General features: G+C 43.1%; 2 protein-coding genes and 1 long non-coding RNA gene across 3 annotated transcripts in view; 1 reads left to right on the plus strand and 2 right to left on the minus strand.

Annotated features, from left to right (window-relative positions):
* The first annotated feature begins 2433 nt into the window (after positions 1-2433).
* Positions 2434-3691, plus strand: LOC121685458. The gene is made up of 2 exons (XR_006023363.1): positions 2434-2628; positions 3241-3691. It is a non-coding gene; the product is annotated as an uncharacterized LOC121685458 (long non-coding RNA).
* A 5475-nt stretch (positions 3692-9166) lies between these two features.
* On the minus strand, positions 9167-10434 carry LOC121685457 (homeobox protein vent1-like). The gene is made up of 3 exons (XM_042066002.1): positions 9903-10434; positions 9562-9794; positions 9167-9451 (listed from the first exon to the last, which is right to left on the minus strand). Exons 1-3 carry the CDS (start codon positions 10285-10287, stop codon positions 9188-9190), a joined length of 882 nt encoding a protein of 293 aa, XP_041921936.1. The 5' UTR covers positions 10288-10434; the 3' UTR covers positions 9167-9187.
* Positions 10435-11436: 1002 nt separating this feature from the next.
* Positions 11437-16321, minus strand: part of LOC121685456 (kinase non-catalytic C-lobe domain-containing protein 1) — a 31623-nt gene continuing 26738 nt past the window's right edge. The window contains exons 29-30 of the mRNA XM_042066001.1: positions 15206-15363; positions 11437-13076 (exon numbers count right to left, since the gene is read on the minus strand). Of these exons, the coding sequence (XP_041921935.1) occupies positions 12842-13076; positions 15206-15363 (393 nt within the window). The 3' untranslated portion in view covers positions 11437-12841. The remainder of the gene's footprint in view (positions 13077-15205; positions 15364-16321) is intronic.

The raw sequence follows: 16321 nt of genomic DNA on the forward strand, positions 1-16321 counted from the left end.
TTCAGGCCAACAAGGAGCATGTGTTTTCTACCGAGGAAAGACATTTATGCTTGCCACCGCACAATTTCCCCCCTCATTGTGAAACTCGGAAAAACACTGACACAGAAAAAAAACACCGCACGTGAAAAGAAAAAAACAGACCCAATTAAAGGGGGTGGGATGGGTTTAAAGCCCACTCCTCTAAAAGCCAAATTAGTCTCGGAATTCCATTAGAGCATTTTGATGAAGGCACTAGGCCACAGAAGTCTCCTGTGCACCATCCTAAAAATCTCCAGAAGCATGGCGAAAGGAAAATACAGTGTGTGTGTGTGTGTTTGTGTGTGTGTGTGTGTGTGTGTGTGTGTGTGTGTGTGTGTGTGTGTGTGTGTGTGTGTGTGTGTGTGTGTGTGTGTTTGTGTGTTTGTGTGTGTGTGTTTGTGTGTGTGTGTGTGTGTGTGTGTGTGCGCGAGAGAGAGAGTTGTGGTTGTGGAGGACGAGGAAGCAAACACTTTGTTCCCTATGGTCCACAGTTGTGTTAAATAGCCAGCATGCTTGCCATATAATGAATGCTGTGTGCTTTACTGTCAGAGCAGTTATTGAGAAAGGCCACCTATGAGAGGTCACTGCCTGTTCATTTTGTGGCGTGATTGGGTGGTCAAAAGGTTGTGAATGTGTGGGTGTGTGTGTGTGTGCGTGTGTGTGTGCGTGTGTGTGTGCGTGTGTGTGTGTGCATGTGTGTGTGTGTGTGTGTGTGTGTGTGTTGAAGAGATAGGTACGAGTCCTGAGGCACCAACTCTATGTATGCAAAGTTGGGTCACAATTGAAAATGACTCATAGTCGTCGATGCGAATACTGCCATATTATTATCTTTTCATCCAGCCATGTAACCATGGTGATTATCTTTACACCTCATGCTAGGGCACCAGGGGTCACAGCAAAACATTCTGGGAGGTGAAAGTATGCTCTGTGTAATTCCACAGTGTCTGTGCATGTAACACATTGCTTTTCTACCATTCACCAACTTCAAAGGTAGTGGAACACACTCCAACTTATAGGCCTACACACAACATGTGCTTCACCTTGCTCTACTTCTGTGAGGATTCTCTGCCATGATGGGAGAAATGGTTCATGTGCCTGGAATGCAGGGAAAGGAGTCTAATTAATTGTATTTTGATGCCCTGTGAGGGCAACACAAACCTTAACACGCATGGCTGCTTTACCTCTGAGGGCCTCACTGTGTGTGGGTGGACTACATACATGTATCATGTGCTCATGTGTATGTTGTGTGTGTGTGTGTTTGTGTGTGTGTGTGTGCGTGCGTGCACTTGTGTGTGTGCGCGCGCGTGTGTGTGTGTGTGTGTGTGCATCTGTGTGTGTGTGTGTGCACGTGTGTGCATCTGTGTGTGTGTGTGCATCTGTGTGTGTGTGTGTGCACGTGTGTGCATCTGTGTGTGTGTGTGTGTGTGTGTGTGTATCCGAGTGAGACTGCTATTTATTATGCAGATCCCCATCGCTTCCTCCGAGGCCTTGCCTGAGTCCTTGATTCCTGGAGCCCGGGGCCTGTGCTGGCACTGGGGAGGCCTGAGACCCTGGGAGATAAGAGGATCTGAGAACCCAGGGAACGGGCCGTCCCAGGGAACCGGCCTTTCTCTCTCTCCCTCCCTCCCTCCCTTTCTACTGCTGTTACCACCATCACCACCGCCGCCGCTGACGTCCGAGGGGCCAGATAGCGAGTGTGATGTCTCAGAACGAGCGTCCATGTCTAGGACAATGGGAACTGGTGCCAGCCAATCGGACTGTTATTTAAGATGGCACCACCATGTTTGTAGCACTTTCTGTAGCTGTTTGGGTGAGTTAGTGTGTGTGTGTGTGTGTGTGTGTGTGTGTGTGTATGTCAGCGGGGTCTGCCTGTGTGTGCGTCTGTGTGTGTGTGTCAGAGAGAGAGATTGAGTGTGTGTGTGTGTGTGTGTGTATGTCAGAGAGAGAGAGAGCATGTATCTGTCAATCTGTCCTTGTGTGTGTGTGTGTGTGTGTGTGTATGTGTGTGTGTGTGTGTGTGTGTGTGTGTGTGTGTGTGTGTGTGTGTGTTTGTGTGTATGTGTGTGTGTGTGTGTATGTGTGTATGTGTGTGTGTGTGTGTGTGTGTGTGTGTGTGTGTGTGTGTGTGTGTGAAAAAGACAGGTGAGATCGCATTGCCTTGCAATGAATTTGTAAAATTGTGAATACACGGTAGATAAATAACATTCCAAATCTGAATGTGTTAACATGTGGTTTTGTGATTGATTGCATGTAACTATCAATGTCTGCATGCTTAACACTGTGTGCCTATTTCAGAATACATATGGTCTTCTATGGGTTTGACATATGACTGTGTGCAAGTGTAATCAAGACATTTGTGTGTCCAAGTATTTGTGTGTACGCGCATGAGTGTGTGTGTGTGTGTGTGTGTGTGTGTGTGTGTGTGTATGTTGTCTGTGCAGGTGCAAGCGATGGCCCTCAGCCTGGAGGAGGCGGGCCGGGAGAAGGAGAAGGAGTGAGAGAAAAACAGCTACTCTGTCTTCCCTAAAACATCTTCAAGGTCTCTGGCAAGAGATATATTCCCAAGGGGAGACAGCACCCAGCCAGGAGATCTGCTCGACGCTCAACGGGGTAAGAAATGACTTTTCTACTTTCCATTGCCGTTCGTTTAGGGCACTATGGGTGAGGGCACTGAAAAGAAAGTTGTAGTCTCTGTGAATAGTTTGCATTAGCTTGCTACTCAACTGTATTACTACTACTCTTCATTATAGGCCTCTTATTATTTGCTATTGGTGCTTCATTTCCTTAAAAGCATACATTTAATGTGTGGATGATGCAACGGCCTGCTTAGACACATACATTTGCTCGGGATTTGCTTATTCGGTTGGTCCTTTGTACATTTAAATGTGTATTAGTATTAGTATTATATATGTATTATTCAAGGCCTTTTGGAAAAGCTGGTATGACTATTCCTCTGTCTGTCTGTCTCTCTCCCTCTCACTCTCTATGTCTGTCTCTCTCCCTCAGTCTCTCTGTCTGTCTCTCTCCCTCTCACTCTCTATGTCTGTCTCTCTCCCTCAGTCTCTCTGTCTGTCTCTCTCCCTCTCACTCTCTATGTCTGTCTCTCTCCCTCTGTCTCTCTGTCTGTCTCTCTCCCTCTCACTCTCTATGTCTGTCTCTCTCCCTCAGTCTCTCTGTCTGTCTCTCTCTCTCTCACTCTCTATGTCTGTCTCTCTCCCTCAGTCTCTCTGTCTGTCTCTCTCCCTCTCAGTGATCAGGTGGCAGGCTGCGCATTCTCCAGCTCTCACTCGCTGTTTCTTTTTCCTATGCATATACCTCTTTGAGATGTTGCTTTAAAGAGGCATAAGGCATGGGAAAAGGGGGCTGTTGAGGTATTCCACTTGGTGCCAACCAACAGCCCAAGGCTGTGTCATGTGGTCTTGTGCCTGAGCGAGCCATCGCCGTGTTTTCTCCTGCTCCTCTGCTGATTTCAACCAGAGCAAAAGTTTGTTGGTGTGTGTGTCTGTGTGTGTGTGGGTGTGTGTGAGAGAGAGAGTGAGATAGATGAACTGTCTGTACTGCCATTTCACAGTAGTCTTTAGAGAGGGGTTGAGGAATGGTACAGCAAGCATTAGAGACATGTTTTCAGTTGCAGTGTAAAGTGCTGATTCAATAATAAAAAAAATCAAAGAAATTCTCAAATGTGTTTGTGTGTGTAATTGTCTGTCTTGTGTTTGTTTGATCAGCTTAAATGCTGTTATACTTGGTTGGGGAGGTCATCTATTTTAATAAATCCTGTCTTAATCTTTCGTTTTGCAGCGCTGCATTTCTAAATTAAAACAGGTACTTGGGGACTTAGAGAAGGCTTTCAGCTTGAATAGATGACTTTTTTTTTTCAGTAAATTGGTTGTCATGCCAGATAATACATGTGGGGATATTTTGTGTATGGTTTGAAATACTCTAATAAAATTATATTTGTGATGCATAAGCTATTGGTTGAGATGGTATTTGACGTCATTTAATAAATAGGACAATGCAACCATTAAGAGTGTGGATAGAGTCATTTACACCAGGCAGCCAATATAAATGACATTGCTCCACTCAAATTATAAAAGGTACCTTTAGGAAAGCATTCCTAATCCAATACTTAAATGAAACATGGCTTGTGTGTGTGTGTGTGTGGGTGTGGGTGGGTGTGAGTGGGTGTGGTGTGATAGAGAGAGAGAGCAAAAGAAAGTTCAGAGCTCACATATTTGTGAGTAGCAGATGGATTAGTTAAAGAGGTGTGAAAACACTGTCAATGACTCCAGAAGCCAACAGATTTATTGACACATTTCTTGATCTCTTCCCATCTTTTGAGAGAATGAACGAACAGTTAACTCTTAATTAGACTCTTAAACACCTAAGTCACCTGAAAATCGTTTTAAACTCGTTGGTCCGTTGTCTAGGCCACTCTTTAATTTCGGGGACAAATGGCACCACCTTGTGGTATGCGTCTCAGATATCAAAACTTTTCAAACTATTCTTATTTGATAAACCAACACACATTTCTTCATTCTCCAGGGTCGATGCCTTTCCAGAGAGAATTATTTGACAGTTTTCATATCTGCAATGCTCTACACTAGCAGATGTAAAAGACCACATGGACCTAGTCTACTTCACAAACACGCACGGTGAGCAACACCCTTGGTCTAAAATCTGAATACTTTTCTTTTGAGATCAGTGGAGGATCACCCACAGACATGTCTTCATAATGGTAAACCTATATTGCACCTAATGAACCTCATAGGTTCTATGGTGTCTACCAGCGTCTCCAATGGTATCAAATATTTCTTCAAATCACAAAAATATCGAGGCCTATACACTAGAATGACTTGATTAATTAATGAATATATGGGCAAATGACAGAATGGATCAATAGATGGACATGATCCTATGTATTTCCTCAACTTCATCTCCAACTCTGTTTCAAGGCGACTAATGTTAAATGGATTTTCAGCATTCAGTCACTGATGACACGTTTGCATGAACCCTTGCAAAAATGCGCATTTTACAATTTCCGCGGAATCTAAAAAGGACGAGAAGAACCTACTGATGGTGGCATCCTGTGTGAGAGAGACAGCAGCCCTGTTATAAATACATTCAAAGGATCAATGACGAGGTACTTGCTGCATCGCAAGTCTATTAAACGGGGGCTGGTGGTAAATGACTTCTCGATGTAATATGCACTGCTGGCAGACTTTAGGGCGCCAGGTTTCAGCACCTCAACACAAGGTGCGAACTCGCCGCATGAAGCACATGTAGTTACGGAGGCTTTGAAGTCTCTTTGAAGATGTAAATGGACACAGACTTCGGACTGCGCCGCTGGGTGGGAAAGAAAATGACTCTGTCACTCTGTCTGGACACAAGGCGCACATCATGAGACTGCCGTCTTTTACATTGCATCTGGCGGAGATTAAATCATTGGACACATATCTTAACAGTGAATTGGCTATGCCTATAATGAGACTCAAATTCAAACCCACGTATCTGCATTTGTAAGTGAACAAAGTAGGCCACAACACCACTTGGCCTAGGTCAGTATGCTCACAGTGGATCACACTTCACACACAATTCTGTAAACTATTTAAATAATTAGAAAAACACTTAGGCAGAAATCTTCCATAACAAAAGATATTGCCAGGTCTGTGGCTTTTGTAGACTGATCAGTATGGTGTGCACTGTAGGCTATTCTCCATCTGTGTCCTCTCTGAGAAATAGCATGACATTGATATTGCAATCACCTTTCATTATCTGTGAATGTGCGGAAGTATTATATTAATAATAAACTACAACTCTATATCATTGAACCTTAATTCAGACCATCCTTGAATGGACAACATTGGAATGTCATTTCACTGCACTTAGTCGAATAGAGGTTGGCGTAGGGTTATGAATCAGAAGCAAGATACATGTTGTCAGCAAAACGTAAAACCTATTTATTACGAAAGACATTCTCTTTAAACATTTGAATATACTTTTATACAGATATACAGAGCATAAATTAAACTTTTTAAAACATACAGCAGGTAGTGCTTTTTTTGTAATAGACAGTGTCCCAGAGCCTTAGCTTATTAGAGCTGTTGATATTCTAGATTAAACAAAAAACTAAAAAAAAACATTAAGGCACAGAGATTTGACTGTTCGGCAACAAGTGGCATCAACTTAGTAGTAACATGAGGTAAGCATCATTGGGTGGACAACTGTAGGCTGAGGTTTCAGCTGTTGAGCGGGAACACTTTGCGCAGAATGCAGGTAGACATGGGGCGCAGTTGATGGGAAGGCGAGGAGCTGTCCACCAAAGCCGTGGTGCTGAAATGCCGCGGCTGCTGGGAAGACCAGGGATGGCAAAATACTTGGAGCGAGATAGTCTGCGCGCATGTCCTGAACATCACGCTTGAGTTTCATCCGTCTGTTCTGGAACCACGTTTTCACCTGCGATTTAGAATAAGTCCGTATTAATGATGACATCATAAGGTTTCTATTCAACGAGTGACTGTCCTATACTTGCACAACAGCTAAATATACCATAACCAGAATCACTACTGTGCCATTCATTTTTGCTCACCTGAGTTTCAGAGAGTTGCAGTTTCTCGGCGATTTTCCGTCTTTGGGTCGCACCGAGGTATTTGTGTTTAGTGAATGCCTTTTCCAGTCGAAATATCTGGTCAGAGGTAAACTTGGTTCTCATCCTTCGATTGGGACCAGATTCCCCCTCACCAATGTCTCCCATGTCTAAGATGTCTCCTACCTCGCTCTCAGAGCTTGATGTGTAGCCACAACTACCTAATAAAAACAAGCATATATGGTTACTCATATGACATTGGCCATAATAAATCCTGCAATGCCCAAATGAAAATATAAAATCACCATGCTTTCATATAGGGATACCAACCTGAAGGAGATGATGGGACTGTAGCAGCCTGCTTGCCATTATCCTCGGTATCCGTCTGCAACAGGTCAGTCATATTTGACAGAACAGAAGTATCCGTGTTTGCTATGGTATATCTTCTATCCGCACAGGAGGTATCTTTGTTGATTTTTCTCTGAATTCTGTCATCCGAGGTGTTCAGGTAAGTTACTGGTGAATGAAAGCTTTGAGAAAGCCATTCCACTGAGAAATGTTTAGCCATTGTGTGCTCCAATGCTGTGTTGCTTGACAAGCAAAACTAAGTCTGTATCTTTAGGCCCCAGCCTGACATAGCCTATATGTAGCAGTCATCCCACCAGGATTTGCATAAGTAAAGAGGTCTCGACGGAACGATAAGTATTTGATGGGTGTTGTAATTGAAGCTAATAGGTGTCGCAATCGTACGTTTTCACACATGCAGTAGCCTACACTTGTTATATCCAGGCGCCAGTGAGTCTGAGTATCGCACCGCGCCTAGACGACTGCTTTTGTGGTCAACAGAAATCACAGAAGTAAATGATCATAAACTGACTGATACAGTGATTACATCTAACTTTTCCTCATCAAGCGAAGATTAGTGCATGGCCGAGCTGGGCGGGGACCTTATTTTCCACAGTGATGACCACTGAAGGTATTGCCCATTTATTTGAAGTCATGAAGAATATCGACTGCTCTGTACGAATTTGATAATACCTTCAGGTAGGCCTATAGATAGGCTATGTTTTTTTACTCTACGTGTCTGGGCAAATCCTGTTTGTGTAACTCCAATCAAAAGGCGGGACCAGTAGCGTTTGAAAGAGGCCTACCGGGCTTTCTCCCGTCAGCTGTTGCCTTTAGACATTTGGGCTCATTGTCTAAACACCTCAGCAGGCACGATGGCTACCCCGAAAGTGAGTGAGTTTCGTTTGATCTCTGTTAAAATGAGAATCTGAATTGGCGTTGGGAGTGCTACTGACGCCAGGCAAACACACGAGGCCTGCGGTGGCCCAGGAATTATCTTTTGAAATACGGACATGTTTTACCAGAAGGGTCCATCTTTGTTGATGCTTCCCAGAAATTAAATTACACTAATAGCTCACCAACTAAATATCACACGACATTACGCAATAAACGAAATAATGCCATGTTTCTGAATACAATGCAAAGGTGAGAGTTGTTAACCGATGGGTCGACTAATTAAATGGATCAGGTTTTAGTCAGTTGAGATTAAACCTTAAACAATGATCACTACTTTTGAGATCGTATCAGATAGGGTTCCTTGATCCCATCCATACCTTATCAAACATTCCCTGTCGCCTCCTCTGTACTCGCCATACAGTCGCCCAGACATGCTGGAGCCAGTATACTGTACCTGTGATAAGAGTAAACTCATCAATGACCGACGCAATTAGTACTAATTGTCAGTCATGATCTCCTCGTTAGCTGGCGTTTGAAATGCTCTGGCAGAGACAAACAGAATTAGTTAACACGCATATGAAAGCACAGTATGGAACAGGCCCCCAGTATGGCGGGCTCTAAAGATCAACGCTTACAGCACAAGGCCATCCTTTAAAATAGTCCGGAACTGGAATTATTTTATTCTGTGTAATTACCCAGAAATCATTGTCATTTTTAAATGGCATATCAGTGCAAGGATGTATTTTGATTAACACGTTGTGTGTACATTTGTACAGTTTTTGCATTAAATGTGTGTGTAAATCTGTAGATTCTGGTTAAGAAAAAAACATTAAACCAAATGAATGTAAAAGCACCATGTCATTAGCCTTCACTGGGAAAGGATTAACATTGAATGAATCTCTGAAAATGTACCCAAGTTGAGCTAGGTGAAGATCATGTCTTTGTGTAGGCCTATGTCACACAGAATGCAATGATCCCCTTTCCTCCTATTCTAAGATGTCACTGCTATGACTGGCAGTGACTGTGTAGCAATGCGTTTTAATAGAATGTCATTATTATTATACCTAGTGTAATGATGCAGCAGACAAATTCAATATTGTGTTTGTTCTAATGTTTGAGACTTAACTATCTGGAAAAAAACCTCTCAGACATATCATCAATAGATTCATATATATTTTTATTTGCTTAAAATGACAATAAATAGACTTTTAAAAACGTTTTTTTTTTCAATCTCTACAAAATTTTAAGAATATGCGTACTTTATACAAATCAACAAATTACACAATATTGCACTTCAGCATAAGTGTTAGCAGCAGTGGGGTTAAGTGTCTTTTTCATAGCCAATTAGTAGTAATAAGCTGCAGACATTGCTGGGTGGATAGTCTGATGCGTGATCAACTGCTGAACCGGCAATTGTTGACCCATGGGCGAGTAGAGCATGCTGGCAGTGGGGGCAAAGGGGATCTGCTGTGCTCCGAAGCTGTGGTACTGAACGGATGGAACTGCCGGGTATATCATGGTGGGCATCGCTGGGTTCAGGTACTCAGCGCGCAAATCCTGGACATCGCGTTTCACCTTCATCCTCCGGTTCTGGAACCACGTTCTCACCTAAAATAGTGAGACATGATTATTAATACATTGTTCAGACACGTCCGGTAATATCCGTGTTGCATAGGCTATAAAATGGTATGGTCAGTTATTTGGATTTGGCTGCTTACCTGTGTTTCAGAGAGGTTTAGCTTCAGGGCAGTTTTGGTTCTCTCCCCAGCATCCAGATATTTGTGTTTGCTGAAGATCTTCTCAAGTTTCTGGATTTGTTCTGGGGTGAACTTGGTTCGGACCCGGCGCTGAGCACCCTCCCTCTCCGCTTCAAGCCCATCATCCACGGAAGGGCATTCAGAGCAGGCCGCTTCGCTTTCATAGCCAGAAGAATAGCCACTGATTTCTGAAACTTAATTTAAAAAGAAAGAAGGGTCATTAGACACATGTAACTGACCTTGCTCTATATGCACATCTGTTGACGGTAATAAAGGAATATCATTTGTCATGCGCAACTTACTTGGTGAGGAGCAATCTGCTGGGCCGCAAGCTGGAGTCACGACCGGCTCCTGTTCCGTGTGTTTATCGTTGAAATCCAGACTTTTCTTTACTTTTGGCTTTGGTTGAAGGTAAGATTTGTCAAACGATGACGGCTGACGAGGCTGCACCACACAAGGAACATGTGGTCGGAAGTGAGCAAAAGACATGTCCTTGGATTCCTGGTCCTTGTTGGTTGGGGTGTCACTCTGGATGAGCCAGTCCACGGAGAAGTATTTCACCATGTTTGCTGTAGTAAGGCTTGTCTGTCTCTTGCGCAATGAACTGTATCCAATTGAGGTCAGACTGTGTTGTGACAGGATGACAACCAGGGCCGTCTTTATATAGGCCCCGAACCCCTCCGTCATTTACATATGGATAGGTGCGTTAACGCCTGATCAATTCTCAATCATTAAGGCTAATGGGTCGTTGTTGAAGTATTTACATATCCTGTGATTGTGTGAAAGCCTGGCGCCACGATGTCTGTGAGAAACTCACGAGCTCACACAACTATCTGTCCGGTCCAACCCCAGCAAGAAAAAGCTGCTAACATCTGGATCAACAGACAGAACATCAAACGTTTTTTTCCTGGTGTCTTATATTAGGGTTTAATAAATGTATAAACCAGTTTCTAATGGCTTATACATGTGAACATGTTACATTGGAAACAGAAAGTAAAACATGTTGTGTGGTGTCCACGTGCATGCTCATAGTGCTGCCAAAACAAAATAATATATTTGAATCGATTAGATTTCTGGCGTCACATGACGCACATTTCCACACATAATATATTTGCATGCCTCAAAATTTCGATGAAAATATTGTTCTGGATGTGCAAACTTATATCACTGATACATTAGCCATGAATTGAATTCTGTATAAGGCCTAAACTATGCCGACCGGAGTAAGATGCACATAAAGCCGTCTGCTGCTGCTTTTCCTTGCGAAAGTATTCTGCAATTGCCCTGCTCCTTGTTGACTGATAGCAATAACAATACAGTTCAAATGGTTTGGTATTAACACATCCTCCATGCCCCGGAGTGACCTGGCGCCACTGTCTCAGTCAGCGTTTGGCCTCGTCTGGTTTAAACATCACAGATCAAAGGCATTACAGTAGCCACACAATTACGTCTGATTGACTAGCAGTTCAAATGCAAATTCAGCTTATGTGTGCTCTTCGGTATCAGGGAATGTCGAGGCAGTGGAGAAGGAAAAGACAAGGGCAGAGAGAAATCCTTGCAAGTCTTTATGTACAGTAGTCAAAAAGTCATACGCCAATCATATTTTAAGGAACCTAAAATTATTAGCCTCTATGGAATATGGAATGTGAGTGATTCTAATGACAGTTAGATCAGGCACTCAGTCACATCTGTTTTCTTCAAGATTTTCAGTATTTAGTGGATGGTTTATTCATACATTTTCAGGGAAAATATAATTCCGACATTTTAAGAAAATACTATCTTACTGGTTACTAAGGGGTCATTCATGACCAAGATTAAAAGACAAAACAGATTCGGTGAAGACAAGCGAAGCGCTGAGGCGTTTATTCTCTCTGTGTGCAACTCCTCAAAGTGTTTAAATCCCTTTGACCTGCGTGACATCCTATGGCCAGGACACAATGGCACTAAAAGTATCGTTTAGTAAGAACAATGCTGTCCGCGGCATGTTGAATGTTTCCCTTATCGGTGATCTCTACCTTGGAGGGCTCGGCGTCTTTTGCTTTCCAATTACGGCCTTTATCTGTGTCGCTTTGAAGCTGCAGCCACTGATCCCCCACAAGAAAACAATAAGGGAGGGGTCAGCCTTAGTGGAGACTCGGTACGGTAGCCCCCCAAGAGAGCTATTTCCTTGCTCCGAATGTGACAATTTCGTGACAAATTGCCCCCCCCCCCCATGCTTTCACCTATGCACAGAGATTCTGGCGCCATTCAAATAATTTGGCACGCTATGGCTATATCGCTATAGAAAAAAAACAACATGCTTTTAAGATGTTTCACCATTTATCTGCCTGGGCATGTATGTTTGTAAGGTACGTAAAATGACATTATTGAATAACATACATTAGAATTGGTACATTACCTAAAGTAAATTGTAAAGTATAAAGTTGTTTTCTTGTTGTAATATATTGTGAAGTGCAGTGAAGTGTCAAAATGACAGTTTCATAAAAACACGGGCACACTCTGGCACCTGAACAACAGAACACTCTCCAGTCAGTAACTGCCCAGGAAATTCAAACCTTACTAGCATCAGTCACAGACATCTCCCTGCAACAAAAATTGGATAAAATCGTAAGAATCTTAAAATACTTTTTCATCACTGTGGTTAGATATGGGTTACTCTTTTGTTTCACACTCCATGCATTTTTTGGCATCAAAAGAAAGAGAAGCAGTTAACACACCCAAGCAGGCCATAAGATGCTTTCTGCTTTTTTGTGACTATGGGTAGCCATCCAAATAGCTACACGGTGGAGAAGGAAACATTTACTAGCCTATCCTGATGCCACAACCATTATAAACTGTACCATTAAAACAAATAAAACCTTGTATAATTTAGTGTGGCCTTTTCAAGAACCCTTTACACTGGTAGGACGTCAAGATCGACATTACAATACACCAGACTTGCGCTTGCCAACAACATTCATCACACTGTTGGATACATTGCTCCCGGTCAGCCCGGTTGTACTGGCTTGCACTGGCCCAGGACACATCCTCCTCTGCCTTCTCAGTCCAGCCAATTCAGGAGGTACTGTATTTATTCATGTGTACCAGGGACATCACACAAAACCCACTGAAACCCAACACATTTTGGCCTTGGTATACAACACCATGTCCCAATCATGAGGCTCCCCACGTCCTCGTTTTAATCAGATCTGATGGGGGTCATAGCATCAAACTGTCGTGTCCGGCAAGGGGAGAGATGGCCTCACTGAAAGGTGGCCCTGACGCGGCGCAGAGTCTCCTGGATGCGGCGCGAGTGCCGGTCACTGCTGGGGAGCTGGTGGAAGTTGGCCTCGTTGTCTGCGGCGAGGAGTGGCACGTCGCAGGAGCCCAGGTGAGAGATGCGCACGCGCAAGTAGGCCTGGAACTCTGGGTCAGCGGCGTAGGGGTATGGAAACTCCTGGAACGCATGGACCTGGCTCACCACTCGACCTATGGTCCTATAGTGATGAAGATAGAGAGAGTGAGAGAGAGTGAGAAAGAGAGAGAGAAACAGATCATTTGCATCACCAATCCCACATTTTCTATAATGTTATGTTTTATGTGTATATTATGTGTATGATGCCTTTTTATCCTACGGTAAACTTATATATATATATCTTTATCTTATATATCTTCAACTATCCTAAATATGGCATAGTTTCAGCACTCCTATGTATTCCCTGGTCTGAAACTTGTTTTTTTAGTTATTAATTGGTGCCACCAACTGCATGTGAGGCTGCATTTTAATTGCCTGCTGTAAAGTAGTTGATTTTGAAAGTCAAAGGAGTACAAAGAGAGAATAAAATTACTGTGTGTGTGTGTGTGTGGGGGGGGGGGTGTGTGTGAAAGTAATGAAACATGGAGGTTCATGGGTCCATGACACAATAAAGAAAAATTATGGTGTCAAGATCAAATAACATCTACATAGTTCTCCACAAACATTTTAAGCCTTTCATATTTCTGGATGCACACCATGACAAAGATCATCATAATCTATAATTTACTAAAATGGCAAAATGTATAACTGAAAGGGGTAGCTTGCAGTACATCCCTCTGATGGTGTGATTCAAGCCTCTTTTTTCAAGTGCTTTTTTATGCATCCTCATTCTTTGTGCCAGATTTATGTCAGCAATTATTGATTAAACGAATTCTCACCTCTAAAGTTACTTTTAGTACAGGCACATCTCAGGGACATGTTTTTGGACAGAAAAATGCTTGAACTAAAAAGAAAAGATGCACAGACTAAAATACTGTTATGTAAAACTCTTTTAATCGCTTCTTCAGAATTGTGATGGAGTTGGAGTCTATGCAAGCACTAGCAGAATCATTTTCTCAGCCTCGCCTTCAAACACCAAACACATTAAAACCCATCTCTTCAATCAGTCTCCATAACAGAAACATACTCAGTTGAACAGATGAGGCAACTTAAGGGGTAGCTGTTATCTCTTTCGCTCCCTAAACTCTAAATGTATATTACTTTCCCTCTAGTTTCATATCTCTTTTCTGCCTACTCTTACTTTTGTCTTTCTGTCTCTGCTAACTCCCTCTCTATCTCCCTCTCTATCTATCTTTTTTTCTCTCTCTCCATCCCACTCTCTGCCACCGATCCTGACCTCAGCATCTGTCATCAGCACCTTGCTGTGGGAACATCTCCCCAATCACACACATTCCCATGGTGCACCACCTGCCGCCCATCCTGGTGACGCGCAAGGAGGCGGTTTAGCTGCGTCTACCAATGGAAATAACCAGCTGTGTCATTACCGTCCACTCGCTCTCACTCCCTGACCCCTAGCATCTGTCTACCAGTCTGGACGAGGGAACACTGTGTGTGTGTGTGTCTCTGTGTGTGTGTGTGTGTGTGTGTGTGTGTGTGTGTGTGTGTGTCTTAACTGCAGATAAATGTGTTGCATGCCAAAAGTTCAGTGCTCCACTAAAGCAGTTGGAGGGGTCTTATCTAGGACACAGGGAAGGCAAGAACAGATGCAGGGAGAGATGGAAGGTCACAAGCTAAAAGCAGTAACAAGCCTCAAGTTTCTCCTCATTCCAAGAGACTGTAACTACTTATCTCTAACTTACGAAAGTCTTAAGCTGTGGACGAAGGATTCATTAAATAAAAGATATCTGTCCCTAACTCTTCCCACAGCTTTCCAGAATTGCCATAGTTCCACAACTATTAACAAAATATCAGCGAGGTTATTATTTCCATCTACTGTCTTCATTAGAATGAAATTGTCTGAATCCCCAAACTAATCATACCCAACGAATACAGTGATGTCATGACACAAGGTAAAATGAACCGATTAGAGTTACATTACTGAGATTAGAAGAAATGTTCCATTAGTGTCTCTAATTACAAGGTATACATTTGTATCTGTGTTTGCATGGGGGTGCTGTGGTGCAGCTGGCTACAGCGCCTGTACCACATATGGGTCTAAGTCTCCACGGAGACTGGGTTTGAGTCCGGTCTGGGTCATTTCTAGATCCTACCCCATCTCTCCCTCCCACATACTTCACTTTACTTCCTGTAAATCTCTGACTGTCCTATCATAATAAAAGCAAAAAAGCAAGTGGCCCAAACTGAGCCCACCTCAGTTTGGGCCACTTGTAGGCACCGGTGGTGAGCGTGAAGGCTCCTATCTCCAGCTGCTGGAGGTGCAGGGCCAGGACGTTGGCGTCGGGCAGAGTGGGCTTCACCCGCAGGGGATCCCCCTCCACCAGGCACAGGCTGTCGCTCCGCAGGAACACCTGAGGGCACAAACACACAGCAGGACAACACTTTCCCCCTGTCTCATGATCAGCTATGTGGGGCTGTGGGCTGACGGGAAACAGGCTTGTTTCATACAGCACATTGCATTTGGTGTGGAAGTGTTTGTGTTGTGTTTAACTGGTTAACTACTACGGATGAAAGTGTCTGCTGAGGGAGAAAGACTTCATTTAATTGCAAATGGGAAGCAACAAAAAGGGGCCATTCACATGCCGTTGAGCTGCCGGTAGAAAAGAGCAGGGCATCTTATATGAGATAAAAAATACATTTTGACCATTTTCATTCTGAGTGTTTTATTTAACTTTTGTACGCCTGTGGCGTTCCCTGTCAAAAATGACCAGCCATAAGAAATTCATGAGTGAGATCACAGTAAGTGTATAAAATTGAGTCCAGGCAAATCCCTGCTGATCAGATGGACATTATGTGTGTTTGTGCACACACACTTCTATGGTAGCTCACAGGGGAACCTCTAATAGATTATTTTCCCCACAGAGTTGTATGAGCTCAGGGCAATGAGGCCTGCAGACCAGAAATAGGAAATGGAAGTTTAACTTGTAATATTCAAACGAATGTTGAAGTTGTTAAAAAGTCTAAAAAGAATGAAGTTGTTAAAAAGTCTACTACAACATGATGTGATAATGTATGTATTACTATGGATTTATAATAAACATTAATGTAATTTTTGATCAGGAAAACAATACTAACATAGAACGAACACAACAGAAGGGTTAAGATGATGCATGGGAGTTTCTGACAATGCCTAGAGGTACTATCATAGGCTGTTACAGAAATGGAGGCCTCTTTAGAGGAGGGTAACAGGGTGTAGATGGGCCATCACTACAAACATGGAGCCCAATGATCTTTAAGTTAGGGTGGACCACTAGTTACAAGCACCCTCTCATTCACTTCTATTCATTTTCAGATTCCCAGGACACACAT

Source organism: Alosa sapidissima, chromosome 16 (genome assembly GCF_018492685.1).
Source record: "Alosa sapidissima isolate fAloSap1 chromosome 16, fAloSap1.pri, whole genome shotgun sequence".
Classification (NCBI taxonomy): domain Eukaryota; kingdom Metazoa; phylum Chordata; class Actinopteri; order Clupeiformes; family Clupeidae; genus Alosa; species Alosa sapidissima.